This window comes from Oncorhynchus tshawytscha, linkage group LG08 (genome assembly GCF_018296145.1).
Source record: "Oncorhynchus tshawytscha isolate Ot180627B linkage group LG08, Otsh_v2.0, whole genome shotgun sequence".
Taxonomy (NCBI): domain Eukaryota; kingdom Metazoa; phylum Chordata; class Actinopteri; order Salmoniformes; family Salmonidae; genus Oncorhynchus; species Oncorhynchus tshawytscha.
The window spans coordinates 57,591,048-57,612,266 of NC_056436.1; the positions used below are offsets into that span (position 1 = coordinate 57,591,048).

The window sequence follows — 21,219 nt, forward strand, 5'->3', positions numbered from 1 at the left end:
TGTACAACTGTGGTTCGCAAAAATATGTTCAATACACTGTCAGTGTAGCTCCCTGAGTATCCCCTTCAAAAATCATGTCTGTCCATAATGATGACCACAATGTGACAAAATGGGGCTTGATGCATGAGGAGCTGGCTTGTTTACCCTGGAGGGTTACTGCTTGGGAAACACTAGGTACCAATATACACTGAACAAAAATATAAACGCAACATGCAACAGTTTCAAAGATTTTACTGAGTTACAGTTCATAAGGAAATCAGCCAATTGAAATACCTTCATTAGGCCCTCATTTATGGATCAAACAGACATGCATATGTTGGTCACAGATACCCAGTGCTTGACTTGGACTGAAATAGGTGCTGGTGCTCATTTTGGGTGCTGGTACTGTTTATATCAAGGTATAGGAGCTCCACAATACTTTTATCTAATATTCTGTAAGACAAACAGGAGCTCAAGCAGTATTGGGTGCCGGTACTCAGCTCCGGTGAGCTCCAGCCCTAATCAAGCACTGCAGATACCTTTAAAAAATAAGGTGGGGGCGTGGATCAATAAACCAATCAGTATCTGGTGACCACTATTTGCCTCATTGAGCGCAACACATTGACTTCGCATAGAGTTGATCAGCTTGTTGATTGTGGCCTGTGGAATGTTGTCCCACTCCTCTTCAATTGCTGTCTGAAGTTGCTAGATAATGGTGGGAACTGGAACTCGCTGTCATACATGTCGATCCAGAGCATACCACACATGCTCAATGGGTGACATGTCTGGTGAGTATACAGGCCATGGAAGAACTGGGACCTTTTCAGCTTCCAGGAATTGTGTACAGATCCTTGCGACATGGGGCCGTGCATTATCATGCTAAAACATAAGGATAAGTGGCGAATGAATGGTACGACAATGGGCCTCAGGATCTCATCACGGTGTCTCTGTGTATTCAAACTGCCATTGATAAAATGCAATTGTGTTTGTTGTCTGCCCATACCATAACTCCACCATGGGGCACTCTGTTCACAACGTTGATGTCAGCAAACCAATCGGCCACATGAGGCCATACACACTGTCTGGCATCTGCCCGGTACAGTTGAAACCAGGATTCATCCGTGAAGAGCATACGTCCCCAGCATGACAGTGGCTGGCAGCTTATGGTAGAGAAATGTACATTAAATTCTCTGGCAACAGCTCCAGTGGACATTCCTCCAGTCTGCATGCCAATTGCACACTCCCTCAAACCGTGAGACATCTGTGGCATTGTGTCACGTGACAAAATTGCACATTTTAGAGCTGACTTTTATTGTCCCCAGCACAAGATGCACCTGTGTAATGATCATACTGTTTAATCAGCTTCTTGATATGCCACACCTGTCAGGTGGATGGATTATCTTGGCAAAGGAGAAATGCTCACTAACAGGGATGTATTTTTGTTCATTAAATTTGCTGCTATTGCTGATTGTCCACTCATCAATTTCCAATGTGAGATGTCTTATCTAATGTTTTTTAATATATATATATTTTTTATATATATATATATATATTTCAATCTATGGAGAATAAAGCTGCTTTGTTTGTATACTGTTCTCCTGTCTTTGCTTCGAAAAGTATGGAATGTGTGCATGCATAGGCTTTTGTGCTTCAACAACAGCACCGCAAATTAAATCAACCGGATTTCATACTTTTTTTAAACGCGTCAACGAGCCACACAATCACAAACGCTGATTGGTTCTAAGAAAAATGACGTCTGTCGGACTATCGTTCTATGGTGGTCTTCCGGTGAGGTGGAGGACGCTTTGAAAACGAATTTAGGACCAATCACTTATCCTGTAAGTAGCAAATGTAGTATGTTGGCACCAACGATTATCTAAAAAAAATATATATAAATATATAAAATCTCAGTTCTATGCATTCAGCAGGTTTGCGCTGGTACGGTTCTAGCCAGGCATTGCCGGATAGCTGGCCTACATGCTAACATTAGCTAGCATTGTTATTTACTTTTCGCATGATATTGGACTTAATACGCTCACTTTTTTGTACCTATCCGTTTCAAGTTGTTCATATATAAAGGTAGAAAGAAACACTCCTCTTGATCAACGTATTTGTAGCTTCTCAACATGTAATTTATGCTACGTGTTGTAAATGATTGGCACGCGTTACTGTTCTGCTTTTTTGGGGGGGGCTATTGTCCTGTTCGCCCCGTCCCCGGACATTCTTCTTATGTGTTACGCAGAAACCTGTCACTGAAAGTCGTACTTCTACTCAGTACAACACGTTGAATTTAACTTTACACTGTTCAGTGTATTATAGAATACTGAACAGAATGGCTGATTTGCTCATATTTGTATAGGCCTACCTGTGATTTGGCTGGAGGAATGGGAGGAAGGAAGGAATATAACTTTACATGCATAATGATCTGCGTGTCATTGTGGCAGTAAGGGAAAACACTGCATAAAACCTTTACTCTTCAGTTAACACACACATCTCCCTCACATACTGTCTCCCTCTCTACCACAAACACACACTGCTCTCAACTTTGAAACATTAGGTGTCAAACAAATTAAGGAGCACCAAAAATACATTTTTTTATTTAGCTTAGGTTTTCATTAGGCCTATATGAATCGTTGAAGCACATTTCATGAGTAGCATGCCCTTTTTCTTTCTTCCTCTGCCATTCAGTGGCGAAGCCGTCTAAGGTACTGCATCTCAGTGCTAGAGGTGTCACTAGAGACCCTGGTTCGATTCCAGGTATCACAACCGGCCGTGTTTGGTCTTGGTCGTGGTAGGTCGTCATTGTAAATAAGAATTTGTTCATAAGACTTGCTGAGTTAAATAAAACATCTCAGTTGCCTAGACCTACTGTGAAGTTACTAGGTGGTTAGCTAGCTATGTAACATGACTGAAAAACATTATCAAACCAATAATTAGCGGACCGTGACATGGTTTGTGAAATTACATCAAATGAGTGTGATTCCCGATAGAGAGAAAAGGTATCTCTGGTAATATAGGTGTATTTAAAAAAAAATGTTTAGGCTAGCGACAAGGCGTCTTTTCTGCTGCAAGCATGCCTGTGGTGAAGCTGTGCTCAATTTCCCCTCTCTGGCACTCAGAGGTTGCATGACAGTGTACTTATAACACATGATGAAATGATACAATGTATCAACTTTGCTCGCTCTGCTCCACTGTAACAAATGTACAAATATAACAACACAAGACTAATCAGGGTCTGCAGCCCCGCTCGCCGTTAAGGCTAAATTTTATTTCGCTAGCTGATTACAGATGCCACCTGATATGCACATGAAAGTGATGTGGATACTATTGGACCGTGCATACTAGTGGCTGTTGCTTCAATTCGACTGAATTCAACTTATCACATGGCAGAGTTGAAGCAGCCATGTCGGTGAAGTATCAGTGTTGTTGAGGCTAAATCGAACCTTTGTCTCTGTACAGCCATGGCGACTGAGGGCCCAGAGAAGACTGGTGAGGAGGCTGCGGGGGCTGGGGCGGGTGCTGGTGGGGGGGGGACGAGGTTTGACCTGGAGAAAGAGACAGAGCTGCGGTTCGAGGTGGAGGCTGGGGAGAAGGTGCAGCTGGAGCTGCTCACGGGATTGGCTGAAGTCTTTGGTTCAGAGCTCAACCGCAACAAGAAGTACACGTTCCCACCGGGCTCCAAGATCGCTGTGTTCACCTGGCAGGGCTGCAGTGTTTCTCTCTCAGGGAAGACAGAGGTGAGAGGCTGTGGAGGAGTAACCAATGAATGGAGGGGGATATGTGCATGGCTGAAACGTCTGCCTTGGTATCTGCCACTGCTAGGAGTGAAGGATGCAGAAATATGTTGATCTTGCTCTCTTCTAGGTGGCGTACGTATCAAAGGACACACCCATGCTGCTCTACCTGAACACCCACGCCGCACTGGAACAGATGAGACGACAGGCGGAGAGAGACAACGAAAGGGGCCCACGGGTCAGTGTTCGGCTGTGTCTGTTTGTGAGAAGTGGCCCTTGGTCAGTGTGTGTATGCTCGCTTGTTGTGTAAACGTTGCTTCAACGTTGTCCCCCAGGTGATGGTGGTGGGGCCTACAGACGTGGGGAAGTCGACGGTTTGCAGGCTGTTGCTGAGCTACGCTGTCAGACTGGGCAGGAGGCCTACACTGGTGGAGCTCGACGTGGGCCAGAGTGGGGTGAGACATGAATATGTTGTCTCTGTGGATGGAGGCGTGCATATCGCCTCTTTGCTACTGTTCCCCTCTACTATCACTGCTATTATGCTAATAAGGATAATTGCATGTAATATTGAAATGAATCATGCTTCTGTGATGGTGTTGACTGGCTGTGTCTGGTTAGTGCTGTTGATGACGTGATGCTTTCCTGTCAGGTGTCAGTCCCGGGCACAATGTCAGCGCTGTGTATTGAGCGTCCCGCTGACGTGGAGGAGGGGTACTCAGTACAGGCTCCGCTGGTCTACCACTTTGGCTCCACCACACCAGGAACCAACATCAAACTCTACAACAAGGTGAAAGATGACACTGATCACCTCTGGTTATGGCATTAGGTTATATGAACCCAGAACTTTGTAATGGACTTTTTCCCCCTGGTGTATGTAATCTTTCTCACTCTTTCTTCCCCATCCATTTCTCTCTTTCTCTCTCCCTCCCTCCTAGTTGACATCATGTCTGGCTGAGGTGTTTTCCCAGCGCTGTGAGGTGAACAGGAAAGCCAGTGTGGGCGGCTGCATCATCAACACCTGTGGATGGGTAAAGGGTTCTGGCTACCAGGCCCTGGTCCACTGCGCCTCAGCCTTTGAGGTGGATGTGGTTCTGGTGCTGGACCAGGAGAGGCTCTACAACGAGCTGAAGCGGGACCTGCCGCATTTCGTCCGAGTCGTGCTGTTACCCAAATCCGGAGGGGTCGTGGAGCGCTCCAAAGACTGCCGGCGCGAGGCTCGGGACGACAAGATCCGGGAGTACTTCTACGGTTTCCGCGGTGTCTCGTTCTACCCTCACGCCTTCGACGTGCGCTTTTCTGACGTGCGCATCTACAAGATCGGAGCGCCATCCATCCCGGATTCGTGCCTTCCTCTGGGGATGTCGCAGGACGACACCCAGCTGAAGCTTGTCCCTGTGACCCCAGGTCGCGATCTCACGCACCACGTACTGAGCGTAAGCTGTGCCGATGAGGGGGAAGAGGTGGCTGGGGGGGTGCGCAGGGGCTTGCTGGAGAGCCCGGTGTGTGGGTTCATTGTGGTGACTAACGTGGACACACAGGCACAGGTGATGACTGTGCTCTCGCCCGCCCCAAGACCCCTCCCCAGACACACACTGCTCATCATGGACATTCGCTTTATCGACCTCAAATAGAGGAGGAGAGAGAGGAAAACGCCAGAGGAAGAGCGAGAGATGCAGTATGTCTGAAACCTGATGGCTCTTGTCAAGGAGTTTATTTTCAGTAGCACAGAGTTTGGGGCAGCAGAGCAGTAGCCTGCTTGCTCTGTTTAGCTAACATTACACTCCTTGTACCAAAAATCTATCTTTGGCATATGACAAGGGTTGGAAGGATAGCTTAACAGAGTGGTACCTAGACTAGGAGAGTGGTATCTGTTCTGTCAATATTTGGCTTCACACTCAACTGATAAGGGAGAGATGAAAGACTGCACAAGTGTTGGGTGGAGAGTGTTGAATAGAGGAGGGAGGGGTTTAGTGTTGGGTGGAGAGGAATGGAGTTGAGGGAGGAGGGAAAACGGCTGTAAATATTTTTTCATTCAACTTGTTAATTCCAATGTACAGAAACTGGACTTGGTTTTATATCAGTTCTCTCAAGTTGTTTTCCCACACAAGACTGTTTGGTATGATTGTTTTTATTGTGAAAATACATTTTTAAATAAAATGTGCCATTTCCAGCAATGTTTTAGATATGACTCTTTAACCTGCTTTAGATAACAGACCACTATCCTGAGCGACCTCAGACATGTTGAAAGCTTTCAAATGTTGTCCCTCATACGCATACCGACTCACCCGCGAAGGCCAAGAGATTTGTGGGAATGACGCTAATCTCAATCACTGATTGGACAAACGTCCCACCTAAAGGAGCGAGTTCCGGCGTGCCAACATTGAGGGGGTTTGATTTATCTCGCCCGGGCGCAGGTGTGTTTTGCACCGGCTGAAAGTTGATTGTATTCGATTTGGAACCGACCTGGCGCCAGGTGCCCCGCTCTGTCCAACGGGGGTCGGCCCAAAATAAAATTAATGTAATTATTAGGATTCTGTTTCCCATGCAAAAGTGATTGTTAAATCTATCTTCCAAATTAAAACGAGTTAAATTGAAACATTTATTTTATGGAAAATGTTTCTGGACGTTGCACGATTACTGTTCGATTTGAGAAGGGCGCTCCTCCGGATGCCGTGATGGGTTTGTGCCTGGTTCAACACGGGCCAGCGTAAAGTAACCCCCCCCCAATGGCCTAGCTAGTAGCTAACTAGCCTCGGGACTCGAAACTCACCCAAATATTAAGAACTTGAAAACATCAGCCCTGGATGTCAGGTATGCCCTGTTTTTGGTGAACTGCTTTCCCCAATATTCAAGTAACTGATTGTTTATAGTTCTGTCTCAAGCGGTGATCAAACACAGGTCGTCGCGACAAACTTGCCCTGGTTTGGCTAGCTAGTCAGCTAACATGTATTCCTTGATCAGGACTATCTGTTCCATTATACATAACGAGTCATTGGACGAAGGCGTCTTCTGTGCGGGGGAGTATCTTTAACGACACTCGGTCTGAACATGAAAACGATTCGCTTGCGGTACGATTTTTGAAGCATAATGACCTTATCTTTTAACATCAAATATTAATATTTTTCAAACAAAAGGTTAAATTGTTACACAACTTCATAGCGTTTGGGTTCCCACACGGCCATATTTCCATGTTAGTGTTTGTTTACGCACACAGCTAACGTTATCTGCGAATCCGAACACCTGTGTAAACGGAAGACAAACGCCACAAACATGTCACTGAAAAATACTGTCCGCTGCAACTGTTAACCCGGTACAGTAAGTGCATTTTGCAATTGTGAAATTGTTTTAATGTGATATGAAAGTAGAGGGTTTTGTGTTTCTAGAAACCAGAGCCAATTCGCCTTAACAACATAAGGTCCTTGGACTAAGGAGTAACGAACGTTAGGCTAGGTCACTTTTTTATACTGGGGGTTACAGTTTCACGTAACTTTCGAGTCCCAACAGTTCTCAAAATGCGTAGTAATTATCCCCTTGTCTTTTAATTTTGTCACATGTACACTAACCCATCGCAGCAGGCGTAAAATAAACGTACATGTACAGATTCATTGGGACACAATTACAATGCCTATGTAGCCAGCTAACTAGCTACATACCTAGCATCTCCTGTAGAACATGGTTAGCTGACAGGCTGTGTTTAGCATCGACGATGGAGCATGCAATCGGACACTTTATAGTTTGTGTTAGCAGACTTGATAGAAGTGAAGTGCTGGCTGTCAGACTCGTCACTAACAGACATAATGTTTGGAAGCTAACGTGACAGGGGCAAAGGCAGGGTAATGTTACTCTGCTGAACAGGGATATTTCAGGATTAAGAAGCCGTTTAAATCAGGGGGATTTGATGTGTGTGCTGCATGGAGATGATTAGTCGTCTGCTAACAGTAGGTCACACGACCTCCAACATTCAGCAGCCTGTTTTCACAGATACAGACACGGTCCGTGTAGAGAAGGCTTAGGGTTGTTTTAGTGCTAATAAGATATGTAGTGTTTGCTTTAAATATATTATCTACAGAATATTTTGTATGTCAGGTGTTGTTGATTGTACCGGTATGTACTTTTGTGCGCCTCTGCCATAGATGGGGGTGTGTAGAATAGCTAGCTAGGTTGTTGAAGGTTGTAGTAGAGGTGTGTTCTAATGCTCAGGTTCCACCATTGCCTTAGAACCGTTTTCAGTGTTCTAACGGAACAGGACTTTTCCCGCAGGTGTTACATGAGATCTGTGTGGATGAGTGTGCTGTTGTATATTTATGAATACGTGTGTGAGAGAGAGAGAGCGTGAGCAACGCTTTTAGATACCCGTTTTGACCTCGTTAGTCACTACTGGGAAATGAAGATGGAGTACAGTTGACATAATTGTCAGGTTTCAACACACGACCTGCCACTCCCTAGACGTACACACACTTCTGTGGCGTTCAACAACTAGCTATGCAAAGAACACGTTATTGTCACACCTTGCAACAATATGTTGTTATTGGCTGCATTCGTGTTTGTGGTTTTGTGTGTGTAATTACTAATGGTTGACGCTTGTGGTGTTGGTTAATGCTATTGATGTAATCTAGTAGTTGTGTAACATGCCCTCTGTTTCCATGTGTTTCAGGAGGTGCTGTCATATACAACAACCGTGTGCTAGAACACTGGACTGAGACGACCTGCAGTTGTCTGAGTGGCTTCCTCTTTCTGCGTGGCATCATGGGAAAGGAGGCGTGTCTACGGTGGTTTCAGAGATGGGATGGGTTTTACCTGCACTGTTACAAAGACTAAAACAAACAGCTAAAAAAAACAGCTAATTGACCAAGTTGATCAGACAAGACTGATCTCACCTGTGGATATGAATGCTCTCTTAGACGGACAGAGTACTGAATAGTGTATACAACATTTGAGAGCTTTTGTATACAGGCTTTTTTTAAAGCTGCATGCGGGCTTGGATTTTTTATTTGATTTTTTTGTCCCAACGGCTGCCTCCCCAGAATATAGACCCTGGAACTATCCTCTTTGCAAGCATTCTGTCACACTTTTCTGTCTCACCCAATCACATTGTCTCACACACACACACTCAGTGCCTAGATACACCTTGTACAAGACCAGAGTTCAGTGGATGGTCACTGCTCTGCTAGACACCCCTGTTCTGTTGTTTTACAGGCAGTCCTGCTACAACCTCCTAATTTCTGCCCCTTACAAGAGAGTTTGTAAATAGTAGTGATAGATGTAGGTTTTGATCCCTGTGGAGGGTTAGGGTTGGTTTGTTGTCTCACCAGGTCAGGAAGTATTTGTAAAAGCAGTTAATTGTGTGTGCCCTTGTGGGTCTTTGTTGCAGTAGACAGGAAAGATTTGGTTGATTTATGTATATTGTTGCACCAAATAAGGTTACATGAAAGCCACACAGAAATATTTTTTAAAAAGTTGCAATTATATTTGTATGATATTGTATAGTTTTGTTTTCAAAATATGTAAAATGTATAGCTAGCTATCTAGCTAGCTGTAGATATACCTGCAAAGATCTACACATATGCAAACAAAGGTGTAGACTTTACTATAAAATAAGTATTTAAGTTTAAGTGGTTTTTATGGCCAAAGTGCAAATATCTGGCTACCTTAAGACGTTTCTCCCAAATGGCTGCTTTCTTTAAAAATACTATTTCTGCTACCTAAGACCCTTCCCATCTACCATCATGCCCCCTTATCCCATACGGACACTGAGGTCTTCCCTCTGACCTTTCCAACATCCTTCTCTTTAGATATACCTCTTCTACCTCGCTCCCTCCTCCTCTCTCCCTCCCTCTGATGCCGGGGTTCAGTAGTGGGGGACTAGGTGGGGAGGTGGGTGGCCCCGCCGCCTCTCCTCCCTGCCCGTTCCGACCCAGTCGCTTCGTTCCCGTCTCTGCGGCAACCACTTTCCTGGTCGGCTCCACCACGCTCTTCTTCTGCTTCACGTGAGTGACACTCACACACACACACAAACACACACACTGAATTCCATATAAAAATTCTGTCTCTCACCCCATCCCTCTCCCTCCAGGTGTCCGTGGTTGTCAGAGCATGTCTCCTCCGTCATTCCCATCTATAACGCTGTGGTCTTCCTCTTCACCCTCGCCAACTTCTGCATGGCCACCTTTATGGACCCAGGGGTCTTTCCCAGAGGTAAGCAGAGTGTGTGTTAGAGATGCCTGTCTTAATAAGGTGTAAAGAAAGTGTTTCAGTGTGTGTGTGTTCACAGCGGAAGAGGATGAGGATAAAGAGGATGATTTCCGCGCTCCGCTCTATAAAACGGTGGAAGTTAAGGGCATTCAGGTCCGGATGAAGTGGTGCTCCAGCTGCCGTTTCTACAGACCGCCCCGCTGTTCACACTGCTCTGTGTGTGACAACTGTGTGGAGGTAAACACACACACACACTACTCCAGACTGCCACCGTGCTAACATTACACGCGGTATGACAGGTGACAACTGTGTCGTAACAAGTTGTCAGAGGCAGCTGTAGAAATATCAGCAAAACATCAGGTATTTTGTGTTGTCTTATTTCTTGACCGTTTTGTGACCGTTTGATGTGTGTGTGTGTGTGTGTGTGTGTGTGTGTGTGTGTGTGTGTGTGGCAGGACTTTGACCACCACTGCCCGTGGGTGAACAACTGTATCGGGCGCAGGAACTACCGTCACTTCTTCCTGTTCCTGTTGTCCCTGACGATCCACATCATGGGAGTGTTTGGCTTCGGCCTGCTGTACATCCTCCAGCACCAGCACCAGCTGGACAGTGTTCACTCCTCTGTCACGTATCCTTATAGGCCGTGTCTAGACCTGACAGGTTCATGTAGCTTTAGTGTTCTGATCATGGAGTTCTGATCTCATCATGCATCTACACCTACATTTAAATGTGTCCACAGTGTGTCCGGATTCCCTTTTCCCGCGCTATATTCAAATTCCGGTATCCATTCTACAAACGGTGGAATAGGCTAAATATGATACCGCAACAGCAACCGATGGCAGTAGCTAACTACTGTAGCTAACTAGCCGGCTAACCTCTGTTAGCTAGCAAGCAACGCTAAAGGGATTGAAAATAGGTCAGCATAACTTTAGCCAAACAAAAATATATAAGTTTTTTAGTTAGCTAGCTGGTTAGCATTTAGGAGTCCAGCAAACACGTTCCTCACACGCTAGGAACGTATTTCCTCGTTATAATGAAAAGGTGCCTCTCTGTCCCAAAACACAATTTTTGTGGAGACTTGTGGGAGGAGCGCTGATGATGTCGCCCACTCTATATGCTTTTGGTAGCCTGATTGTGTCCAGACTGAGGAGAAATCCACACACAATGCATCTCTGACCAGCTCCTGAAGTGGTCAGACAGATCTGAACACAATCAGACCACAAAGCCACTTTTGTGCGTCTAAACCCGTCTTTTCAATGCGATCTTCCTATTCTGATAGCAGAAGTCACATGTAAGTGTCAAGTGTAGACACGACCATAGACACACACAGTCTTGTTGATGCGCTGATTTAGGTTGTGTCCTTGACTGTGTGTTCCCAGTATGGCTACGATGTGTACCGCTGGTCTCTTCTTTATCCCAGTAGCAGGTCTTACTGGTTTCCACATGGTACTGGTAGCTCGGGGTAGGACCACTAACGAGCAGGTACGTCTGTCTATCTGGGTGTGCTCCTCTGAGAGGGCCAACATGATCCAGATTATCTAAAAATGGATTCTCTCTCTGTGTCTCTCGCTCTCTCAGGTTACAGGGAAGTTTAGGGGTGGAGTTAACCCTTTCACCAATGGCTGTCTTAGGAACGTCTCGCACGTGCTCTGTAGCTCTCAGGCTCCCAGGTTAGTGACCATCTCTCCTTCATTCCTCCTGTTGTCCTCTGCTGTTGCAGCTTCTGGTTGAACAAGACCCTCGGGGGGGGGACAACTCAGTGTAGCTTAAGAGTTATGGTTGTTAACTAAGTAAAATATCTAACAATATATATATGTGTGTGTGTGTGTGTGTAATGGAGTATGACGTTTGTGTTTCAGTGGTAAGTTTAGGGTCATTCATGTGTTTTCCCGTCTGTCAGGTACGTGGGGCGGTGGCGGGGGAAGCAGACAGTGGAGGTGCATCCTCCCTTTCTCCGTCCTCCTCTCTCCGAGGCGCAGCTAGAGGCCAAAGTCCTGGACAACGGCATCCAGAACGACCACCACAGCAGCCGGGTACACACACACACACACACACACAGATCTAACATACAGGGGTTTTCACAGATGCAGCGCTCGCTCTCATTTGTGTCATATGAACAGTCTTGTCCCTTTCCTGTCCCTGTCAGTCTAAGAGCAGTTTGGAGCAGATGGAGAGCCAGTCAGCAGATGCAGAGCCTCCACCTCCTCCCAAACCGGAGGTCCGCTACCCTGGCCTGCCCCGCGCAGACACAGAGGGTGAGCAGTGAACGCACGCGCACACACACTCGCTCAAGTATCCCACACGGATGTGCTGTCTAGTTTGTAACACTGTTTTTTATATATAGACATCTTTTTTTTCCTCAGAAAGCAGCTTGCTGTCTGAAGGTCCGTCCACTCCCTCTATGTACAAGTACCGGCCGGCCTATAGCAGCCCACAGAGGAACCACACAGCTCTGACACACCCAAACAAGGTACACGTACACACACGTTAAACAAAAGGTCAAATCAGTTGATGGATCAGCTGTAGAATGGTTAAGCCGAGGGCATCCAGGTGGGACGAGCAGAGGTTTCTGACAGGCCCCTCTTGGGTCCTGTCCCTTCTTTCCTTTGTGCTTAACTCCACCCCCCTTTCTTTTACTTTGAATTGATCGCTCAGTGGCCATCGGTTGATGAGTAAGTCTGTTAGTGTCATCTCTCTGTGTGTGTCGTGAATGTCTGTGAAAAGGTCTGTGCTCGTGACTCCATCTACTTCCAATGCCTGTATCTTCTGAGGTGTTTGTTCTTGTGGTGCTGATGTTAGTGGTCTTGATCGTGTGATTCCCCAGAAGTCCTCCGTCTTGCTGGCTCTCTGTAGAAGTGTCTGTTGTCTTCTGTTGAGGAATGTCTCCTCAAAGTAATCCCTTTTGTAACATATGTTTCCACCCTCCCTCCCTCCCTCTCTTCATTCTACCTTCACTACCTCTCACTGCTCTCCTTGCCTCTCTCTATCTCTCGCTCTCCAGATGATTCGTGGGGACAGTCTGGACTCCCCCTCCATTCTCCAGTCGAGTCGCCAGGCCAGCTATCGGTCTGAGCCCAGCAGCCTGGATGGGGGGTCGGTAATTGGTTTGGCGGCACGTGGAGGGGAGAGGGGCGAAGGCCCCGGGGGGTCCAGTGGGACGGGTGGGGAGGTTGCGGGGGGTATCTCCGGGTACTCCCTAGGGGGGCGGTCGTACACTTCTTACCCCTCCTCTCTGGTCCTGTCCACCGGTGGTTCTCACTCCTCCAGCATGCGTTCTGCCCACACACACCATAATACTCTGGGCACGCTCCAATCAGAGGGCACCACCGACACCAGCTACAAGAGCCTGGCCAATCAGACACCTCAGAACGGCAGCCTGTCCTACGACAGCCTGCTGACGCCGTCCGAGAGCCCTGAGTTTGAGTCGGCCGCTCACGAGTTGTCTCCACAGAAGCCCCACGCCCCTGCAGCGTTTCCCCCGGCGATGACCTCCTCGCCGCCCCCCGGGGTCAGGGACGTGCCCTTGCAGGGGTACACCTCACCCTTCCTCTCAGCACAGATGGCCCAGCAGAGAGAGGGCCAGCTGCTCCAGGGCTCTGCCTCTTTCTCCTCCCCCAACAGGGCATACCTCCGCGCCTTCAGCCCTCCCTCGCCGAATCCCCCACACGCTGCCCACCCTGAGACACAGCACCACCTCCTCCACCAGGACTCCAGACACCCACACCTCCGTGCCACCTCCTCCATTCGCCCCCTTCCTCCCGTCTCTGAACAGCCTTCCCCCTCCTCCCCACATGCCTGTTCCCCAGACCCCCCTGTGTCTCCCCCGCTCAGAGGCCCCTCCCTAAGGAAGTCCCCCTCCTACACCGGGGAGGCAGGGCTCCAGCACAAGGCTCGGCCAATGGGAGGAGGCAGTTTGTCGGGAGAGGGCGGAGTCAGAGTGACCCAGGCTCCACAGTGAGTAGAGATCTGAGCCACGAGCCTGCTACTCTTCATCCTCTTCCTCCCTGATTGATCTATATGAGCACTCTTCCTCCCTGATCTGTGTGAGTCTTCCTTTTCCTCCTCTTGATGTCAGTGTGTTTCTGCTGGATTGTGTGTGTGTTTGTCTATGAGGAGTCTGTCTTTTTAAAGTTGATCAAAAACCCCATGATCGGGTATAACTGTGTAGTAGGATAGATGTTTGTATCTGTAGTCTGTCTACTTGATAGAGGCATGCAAGTATGTGTTTAGGTGTGTGAAACAGGAGTGATTGTGTTTGTTAGCATGAGCAGTTATAGTATGCTACTGTTTTCTCACTGTCTATTTCTGGGCTCTTTTTCCTCCTTTTCAATGATCTTTCTACTCTTGTAACCTTATCATAAGGCCTGTTCTATTAGTCTATTTTTGAATCAGACCTACTCACCTCTTCTTCTCACTCCTCCCTCTGTCACCCCTATCTACATCCTTAACCCCCTCCCCTTTTCCTAACGCCTATACAATCAGATCCACCTCTCGCCCAGGCTTGGCCAATCACAGCACATCCAAACCAGTGGGTGGGGTGAAGAAGGTGACTGGCGTTGGAGGGACCACCTATGAGATATCGGTTTGAGTGACAGACATCTGCCCCAGCCGAAGATAGAATGTTCCACTGGACAGATTCCAATGTTCTTACTCTGAGGAGACTTGGAGATGGTTATTCAATCACATGCACGCACACAATGAAAGGACTATCCTCTGCTCTTCGTCAATATGGAGTGGATAGTGGAACAGAAGTGTTTGGCTCACTGGTACTTCAATGACCTTAGTATCTTTATAATGCCACTGGTCATCTTTTCACTGCCGATCTTTCTTTCGTATTGGATCGAATGGCGACTGAAGTGAAACTCTGAATGTTGACCAGTAATGGAATGGGACAACCTCTCCGCAGTCTGTGAGCCATAGACTGTATAACATGAACGTTGTTATGACAGCTGGGTACTAAACTCTTTAACGCATATATACAAAGATTATTTATTTCGGGAACGTTAGGACATGGAGAATTTATACGATAAAATATAATCCTGGAAAGGAGGGCATTTGAACCAATCAGTATGGAGCCTGAGAGGGCGCATATGGACTGTTGACCAATTGTGGCGCTCAGTGGTTCGAGACTTCCTGTCCCATTCAAATGGATGGACCAATCACAATGGATCACCCATGTAATTAGTCTGCAGCGAATATTCAGACTGCAGAGATGATGCCTCAACCTCTGCAAACAGTTTAATTTGAGTTTTATAAAGATTTTTTTTTATATTGTTTTTTATATAAATGCCTAAAGAATCTTTAAGAATTATTGGGTCAATTGTTCAGATGCTGGAGATAGCGTTTTGGGGTTTGTGAATGACTATGAATGTGAGTTAGACTAATCGTTTGTTTTGATTGATGGCTGTATCAGCCAGTCATAGAGCTCGCTGCAATTCTCATCCAAAGAGATTGGTGATCGTATATATGACGGCCAGCAGAAGAGGCCCGTCACTGAGGATGTTGAAAGCCACAAAGAAAATGTTTATTCCGAATCATAAATACAGTACACGCCTCTTTGAATGTACACTAGAAATGTTTATTATTGATACATTATGCAAATTCTCTCTTCGTAGCTTTTAAATGATTTGCCTGTCATTTTGGTGTTCAAAATGTTTTCTGTCAATCAGTGCTAGAAAAACTTTAAGGATGGTCAGCCAAACATGTTAAGAGTGTGAGGGGTCATGTTTATTTTACCGGACAGAAAAACCTTTGAGTTCTGAACACAATTCCAAACCAATCTCTATATCCAGGAGTTGGAGGAAGTTGCCCCTACACATTGAGGCCTTTTGCCCCTAATTGTTAGGGCACTAAGGGAGTGTAAGCTGGTTCTAAATCTATTCCCAGAAGTGTAACTTCTACCCAGAGACCACATCCCTATCATAGTGCCTTGTCCTTAGATTCTAATATAATTGGAAGATTCCAACAAATCAAATTCTGGGGGGTGATATAAATATAGGTACTATTTTTTTCTTTGTTTGTATATGTATGACGTGTGTCTAGGAGGCGACAGATGCCGGGGTTGGTTTGAAATTGAGGACTGTTTTGATCGTTTTTTGCCTTGAGACCGTTCGTAGTAAAACAAAGCGTTTAAAAATATATATTTTAAAGTATTTCTTACAAATATTGTATTTCATATTTTAATTGGTTTTGTTGACATTCTGGCCTCTTGATTTCCTTATCTGCTTTCTGTTGTTTAAAAAAAAAAATCTTTATGGTACAGTTAACATTTTGCCCATGAATAGGTTTAGGAAGGCACAGTCAGAAACAGAAAGATGTGTTTGTGTGTCAGGAGTGTGTGTGGTTGAGAGGAGGAGGTGGTATGTTTAATCCAAGCCCACTACAGAGTTGGAATGTCAAAGCTAGCTGAATGTAGCACGTTTTATGTTCAGGGAATTCTGAAGCACACAAACTATCAACCAATCACACAGCAGTGTGGCCACAGTCAGTGTTTGTATGCACCCCCTCCCCATGTGTACAGTAGGTGTGCATGTGATTCTGTGTGTTTGTGTGAGAATATCCTTGTCAAATGCACACCTGGTTTATATGAGTACAAGCAGTCAGACATACAGGGTTAGAGAGTCTTACTTTCTCCTGGTGGGGAAGGGGGCTTAGAACAACAGAATATATGTGAGTAAATAAGAATGCTGCTATTGTTGTGGGTTGTGCTGAATGGAAAGTGTCAAATATTTCTGATGAACATGGAGAAGACATTTCCAAAATGGCCTTCAGAGTTTAAGGTGTCTTCTCAGAATAAAAGGTCAATCTGACGGAAAAGCGTGTCTGTCTTCAATCCAAGATCAGCCAAGAGCGTACGGGAGTCTCAGAGCATTGAACAGTTTTATTTCACTTTTGGCAGAACAGATTATAGCCTACAAACTGTCATTTTGAATTCATTCTTTGGTCTTGAAAAATATGACCCAAAAAGCAGCAGGACATGAAAAAACAAATGAACTGAAAGTCACAGAAAAACTAATATGGATGAATGAGTCAGATGGTAGTGTAAGGCATTTTCATTTAAATCATTTAAAGGCCCAGTGCAATCCAACTTGATTTTCCTGTGTTTTATATATATTTCTACACTGAGGTTGGAAGAATATTGTGAAAATAATGTTAATGCCCTTTTAGTGTAGGAGCTGTTTGAAAAGAATTACTGTAATTTCAGCCTGTTTTGATGGGAGGGAGTTTTGGCCTTCCATGGTGACATCACCATGTGGTAAATTAGTTCCAAACCTCTATCAAATCAAAATCAAATTTATTTATATAGCCATTCGTACATCAGCTGATATCTCAAAGTGCTGTACAGAAACCCAGCCTAAAACCCCAAACAGCAAGCAATGCAGGTGTAGAAGCACGGTGGCTAGGAAAAACTCCCTACAAAGGCCAAAACCTAGGAAGAAACCTAGAAAGGAACCAGGCTATGTGGGGTGGGGTACCAATAACTAGTTTTCCCTTCCCCACTCAAACCACTCCCAGAAAGTCTTAGAAATTTCTCAAGCAAGAATTTTGCTATTTGTTTCTTTTTTTTTAAACCATTTTGTTTTAAATTGATCACAATTTAGGTACTTCATTGTTACGCAGAATAATCTTAATCTATTGAACTGCTGCATTGGACCTTAAGGCATCAATAATTAGGACGGTTAGATGTTTCCGTTTTAGATGGCTCATTCTGCCCAAAGTCTTGAATTAATTTATACTAGTAGTCTGATAGTAAAACAGCGATATAACAGACAAGGGCAGATTATATGACTAGCAGTGAACTGTGTGCACGACTGGTAGAGGAATCTAGTCCCTGTTCTCCCTTAGTTGCTACTGGTCTTTCTTGCTCTCTGCTGGGGTGTCCGGTTCAGGTTGAGGCTCTTCGCTGCCCTCTGGTGGTAAGGGGCTGTTCTCGCCACGACCCTTTATCTTCTTTGATGCCTCGAAGAGTTCGTTCAGGTTGAACTCGCGGATGATGTTCTCCTAGAACAGAATGAGACAAACGGGTGTGAGTGGGGACCCAAAGCCATTCACACACTTCAAAAAGTAAGGCGCGCATACACACACAGATTAGTGATCCCCACACAACACACCTCGCTGAAAGTCCAGGACACTGCTCGACACTTATTGTCCACCATTGGACGTCTCATGACCTCCCGCCCTGACTGGAAAAGCACCAATGTGGGGAGCTGCTTGGCCAGAGGGGAGGTGCTAACCTTGTACCTGCAGAGAAGGGCAGAAAAAGTGTCAGACTATAGAAATAGGAGGCCCCTTCTCATCTAACTTCTAGACAGACTGTAGACTGCATGTCAATATAAATTAAAAAATTTTGCATTCTGGTGAAAATGTAGTTTGTAAGAGACACTACCAACATCAGAGAGGGAAAGTCTTACCTCTGAGCCACCTCTCCGTACCGGCCAGCGTCTATCTTCCCAAACCGCAGTCCTGCACAGTTATACCTGCATAACAGAGGAAGAGAACAAGCGACAGCCATGTTTAGTTAACACAACAACATTAGAAAGATGTGTTTCACTGGAGGAAGAGTAGAGGAGGGATGAAGTCACGCTGATCGAGGAGAGATGGAGCGAAAGAGGAAACAGGAAGAATACTAACTTGAGGGAAAGGTCGGCAAAGACGGGGGCGAAGGACTGGCACTCGGGAGACCAGTTAGCATAGAACTCAACGATCCACGTCACGCGAGTATCATGATTCAGCTCCTCCTGTCCAATGGGATTAGACCAGATCAGATTACCTGAGTAGATCACAATCACTGTATCAGTTGTCTGGTTTCCAGCCAGGTGTCTCCCTACTAATAGTATTGTCACTAGGCTGGCAAGCATGGATACTAGAGCAGTAGAACATGGATTAGCAACACTTAGCCTGTTGTAAATAAGCTAAATCTAATGCTCACATACAGTAATATGGTAATGAGAGTCTCAGTTAACTAGACTCAATAGCCTACAGTATGGCGTCGAGTCTTCACACTCATGGCTGTCACGTCTCAAGTCTTGGATCACCCCACTTACATCTATGGTCTTTTCACTGAAGTACTTGATGTACTCTGGGCCCATGTAGAGTGGCGGTTTACAGGTCATGACGAATGCTTGGACAGGAAAGGAAACAGAAACATTCTTGACATTGTAGAATATATAGTTGGTACTAACCCTAACTCCTAACACATGCTGTCAAATTCACTCACAGAGCACAGACAGACTGGTTGGTTTTGACCAGTAAAGTCGAAGTGCAAATCCATCCCTGAAGCAAGCATTGTCTTGTCTTAACAAGGAGTGCACCAACTTCCTCTGGTCACTAGTTATAATGCATATTAACTGACTGAGAGCAGTGACATGAAGGGCAGTGTGACAAGCAGCTCACCAATACACAGAGCGAAGTAGAAGATGCCCAGTCTGATGTCCAGCCTGAAGAAGAGGATGACGTTGGCCACCTTACTGAACATAAACAGGTTCCCTGCATGCTGCTCTAATGTGACTGGAGAACAGGAGAAAGGTTAGGGTTCATGACAGAGAAACAGAGAGGGGGGGAGACTGGGGGAAGGAGTAGGGAGAGAGGGGCAAGAGAGACTGGGGGATGAATAGAGTGATGGGGAGGGAGAAACTGGGGGATGAGTAGAGAGAACAATAATAAGACTCAAGGATAGGGAAGGGGGGTAGGAGGAGTTAACAAAATAAACAGTGCCCCCCCCCCTCACAACTGTATTCTCATGTTTACAAAACAAACACATTGTCAAGAGCCAATGAACAAGCAGATGAACCTTGGGAGTGCTGTAATCTCGGGAGATGGTTTACAAGATGTGAGGGACCGGGTTTGTTGGGAAAATTGAAATAACAGTGTATGTGTTTGTTCTGATGTTTACTGTTTATACTGTAAACCTATGAGAGATGTTCAGTGACAACAGTGGGCTCACCCCGGCTACATGGCCAGACCTGTGTGTGCATGTGTGTGTATTTGTGTTTCATCCTGCACCTACTGGCTCTTCTGTTCTTCATCATGACAATCGCACTGAGAAACATAAGAATCTCCACTTCTCTCTGTAAGACATAGGCCCCATAATATTACATGCAAGTATTGCAACATTTACGGTAACAATAAACCCCACAAGATTTAGCGCAAGAGCAACTCTACCCGATACTGACCCAGTCAAAGTCGCATGGGTTCCCGTCCTCCCGTTCTGTGTTGAGGTTTTCGCAAAGTCCCGGACACTTGCGAAGTATGAGGAATGCGGCGGACATCAATATAGACAAGATGTAATAAGGCTTGAATAGCCATTTGTATATTTGAGGTAAGTGGTAAAAGAAAGCAATAACTCCGGTGATCAACCCCATGTTCCCTCAGCATGAGAAGAGAAAGAAAGGGGGTTGAGCACAGTGACAGCCGTTCTTATTATACCTCAGTGGTGACAGCTGAAGCAGCAAGAGCTCAACCAAAGATTGCTCAACGTGAATGAGCGCGACATATGACACTTAACTGCGCATGCGGACACTGACAGAAAAGCAAAAACTTTTTTTGTACCTGTTGTCGTTCCGTAGACGGTGGTTTCTAGCGGGTACTCTAAAACATAAAGAACGTTAAAAAAATTAGGAAGTTGGTGAAACAACACACAAAGTTGCTAAAAGTACAGGATCAGTCTAGTAATGCAACAGGAAATTATTCTCACCGGTCAGACGGACCCGAACCCCAGAGGAACAGGCAACTGTTGTTCAGCAAAGTCACGGAGAAGAGCAGAGAGAAGTTTATATCCGATGCCAGGTACATATTTTATGAATAATACATTTGGCCATACATCACGTTGAGCTGAAAAAATGTTGCACCCTTGGGAAACTAGCGAACGTTATATCTGTCTGAATGTGTCGTCAGTTTTCACATATTTGTCCACACGTTCAATCCGTTCTATAAAAAGAATCCGCAGGTGACAGAGAACATCCATAAGCAGTTAAGAAAATATATACAGAGGACTTTCCAGGTTGGGCACCATCCCTTTGGTTTAAGTAGACTTTTGTTAGACTTTTGACGCGTGCGTGTGTGACACCTATACTGGATGACATCAACAAACTGATCGATGGGGGGGGAGCTACGGTGCAAACTGGATCAGCTGAACAAGCTAGAAGAAGCTCCATTACATGAGTGAGCGAGAGTCTGTTAGCGAGTTCCATACGCTCTCTTCCTCCCTCTGCCCACCTGCGACCTTCGATGACCCTGAGTACAGTCCTGTACTAAAGCAGATTGGAAAGGGGGACACCTAGTTAGTTGTACAACTGAATGCCTTCAACTGAAATGT

At 45.7% G+C, this 21,219-nt stretch overlaps 3 protein-coding genes across 10 annotated transcripts; 2 read left to right on the forward strand and 1 right to left on the reverse strand.

The window, feature by feature from the left end:
- Nucleotides 1–1,702: 1,702 nt before the first annotated feature.
- On the forward strand, nucleotides 1,703–5,883 carry LOC112256261 (polyribonucleotide 5'-hydroxyl-kinase Clp1). The gene is made up of 6 exons (XM_042325673.1): nucleotides 1,703–1,817; nucleotides 3,439–3,716; nucleotides 3,844–3,951; nucleotides 4,049–4,168; nucleotides 4,363–4,500; nucleotides 4,649–5,883. Exons 2-6 carry the CDS (start codon nucleotides 3,441–3,443, stop codon nucleotides 5,342–5,344), a joined length of 1,338 nt encoding a protein of 445 aa, XP_042181607.1. The 5' UTR covers nucleotides 1,703–1,817; nucleotides 3,439–3,440; the 3' UTR covers nucleotides 5,345–5,883.
- A 143-nt stretch (nucleotides 5,884–6,026) lies between these two features.
- Nucleotides 6,027–16,714, forward strand: LOC112256259 (palmitoyltransferase ZDHHC5-B). Of its 8 annotated transcripts, none has more exons than XM_024429370.2 (14): nucleotides 6,689–6,781; nucleotides 6,928–7,028; nucleotides 8,368–8,482; nucleotides 9,506–9,700; nucleotides 9,787–9,908; nucleotides 9,985–10,142; nucleotides 10,361–10,533; nucleotides 11,285–11,387; nucleotides 11,484–11,575; nucleotides 11,806–11,938; nucleotides 12,052–12,160; nucleotides 12,269–12,375; nucleotides 12,907–13,859; nucleotides 14,388–16,714. In XM_024429370.2, exons 3-14 carry the CDS (start codon nucleotides 8,460–8,462, stop codon nucleotides 14,491–14,493), a joined length of 2,274 nt encoding a protein of 757 aa, XP_024285138.1. In that variant the 5' UTR covers nucleotides 6,689–6,781; nucleotides 6,928–7,028; nucleotides 8,368–8,459; the 3' UTR covers nucleotides 14,494–16,714. The 8 variants fall into 8 exon arrangements, 7 of the variants coding, with proteins under 7 accessions (XP_024285136.1, XP_024285141.1, XP_024285138.1 ...); XM_042325672.1 differs by having other exon boundaries at nucleotides 6,928–7,023; XR_002954384.2 differs by lacking the exons at nucleotides 6,689–6,781; nucleotides 6,928–7,028 and adding an exon at nucleotides 6,027–6,524 and having other exon boundaries at nucleotides 12,907–13,948; nucleotides 14,388–14,473.
- A 555-nt stretch (nucleotides 16,715–17,269) lies between these two features.
- LOC112256258 (thioredoxin-related transmembrane protein 2-B) lies at nucleotides 17,270–20,959 on the reverse strand. The gene is made up of 9 exons (XM_024429366.2): nucleotides 20,599–20,959; nucleotides 20,078–20,492; nucleotides 19,912–19,972; nucleotides 19,299–19,412; nucleotides 18,950–19,026; nucleotides 18,537–18,643; nucleotides 18,317–18,382; nucleotides 18,017–18,146; nucleotides 17,270–17,906 (listed from the first exon to the last, which is right to left on the reverse strand). The coding sequence occupies exons 2-9, from the start codon at nucleotides 20,264–20,266 to the stop codon at nucleotides 17,754–17,756; spliced, it is 897 nt and encodes a 298-aa protein (XP_024285134.1). The 5' UTR covers nucleotides 20,267–20,492; nucleotides 20,599–20,959; the 3' UTR covers nucleotides 17,270–17,753.
- Nucleotides 20,960–21,219: the final 260 nt, after the last annotated feature.

Excerpts from the sequence above, each read along its gene's own strand:
- LOC112256261 (XM_042325673.1), top strand. The coding sequence starts at position 3,441 with ATGGCGACTGAGGGCCCAGAGAAGACTGGTGAGGAGGCTGCGGGGGCT. Across the intron at positions 3,717-3,843 it reads CTCTCTCAGGGAAGACAGAG|GTGGCGTACGTATCAAAGGA; the intron begins GTGAGAGGCTGT and ends GCTCTCTTCTAG. Across the intron at positions 4,501-4,648 it reads ACATCAAACTCTACAACAAG|TTGACATCATGTCTGGCTGA; the intron begins GTGAAAGATGAC and ends CCTCCCTCCTAG.
- LOC112256259 (XM_024429368.2), top strand. Across the intron at positions 9,909-9,984 it reads CCCAGGGGTCTTTCCCAGAG|CGGAAGAGGATGAGGATAAA; the intron begins GTAAGCAGAGTG and ends GTGTGTTCACAG. Across the intron at positions 10,143-10,360 it reads TGTGTGACAACTGTGTGGAG|GACTTTGACCACCACTGCCC; the intron begins GTAAACACACAC and ends TGTGTGTGGCAG.
- LOC112256258 (XM_024429366.2), bottom strand. The coding sequence starts at position 20,266 with ATGGGGTTGATCACCGGAGTTATTGCTTTCTTTTACCACTTACCTCAA. Across the intron at positions 19,027-19,298 it reads CTACTTCGCTCTGTGTATTG|CATTCGTCATGACCTGTAAA; the intron begins GTGAGCTGCTTG and ends TTCCTGTCCAAG. Across the intron at positions 18,644-18,949 it reads TCAGTGAAAAGACCATAGAT|GAGGAGCTGAATCATGATAC; the intron begins GTAAGTGGGGTG and ends CCCATTGGACAG.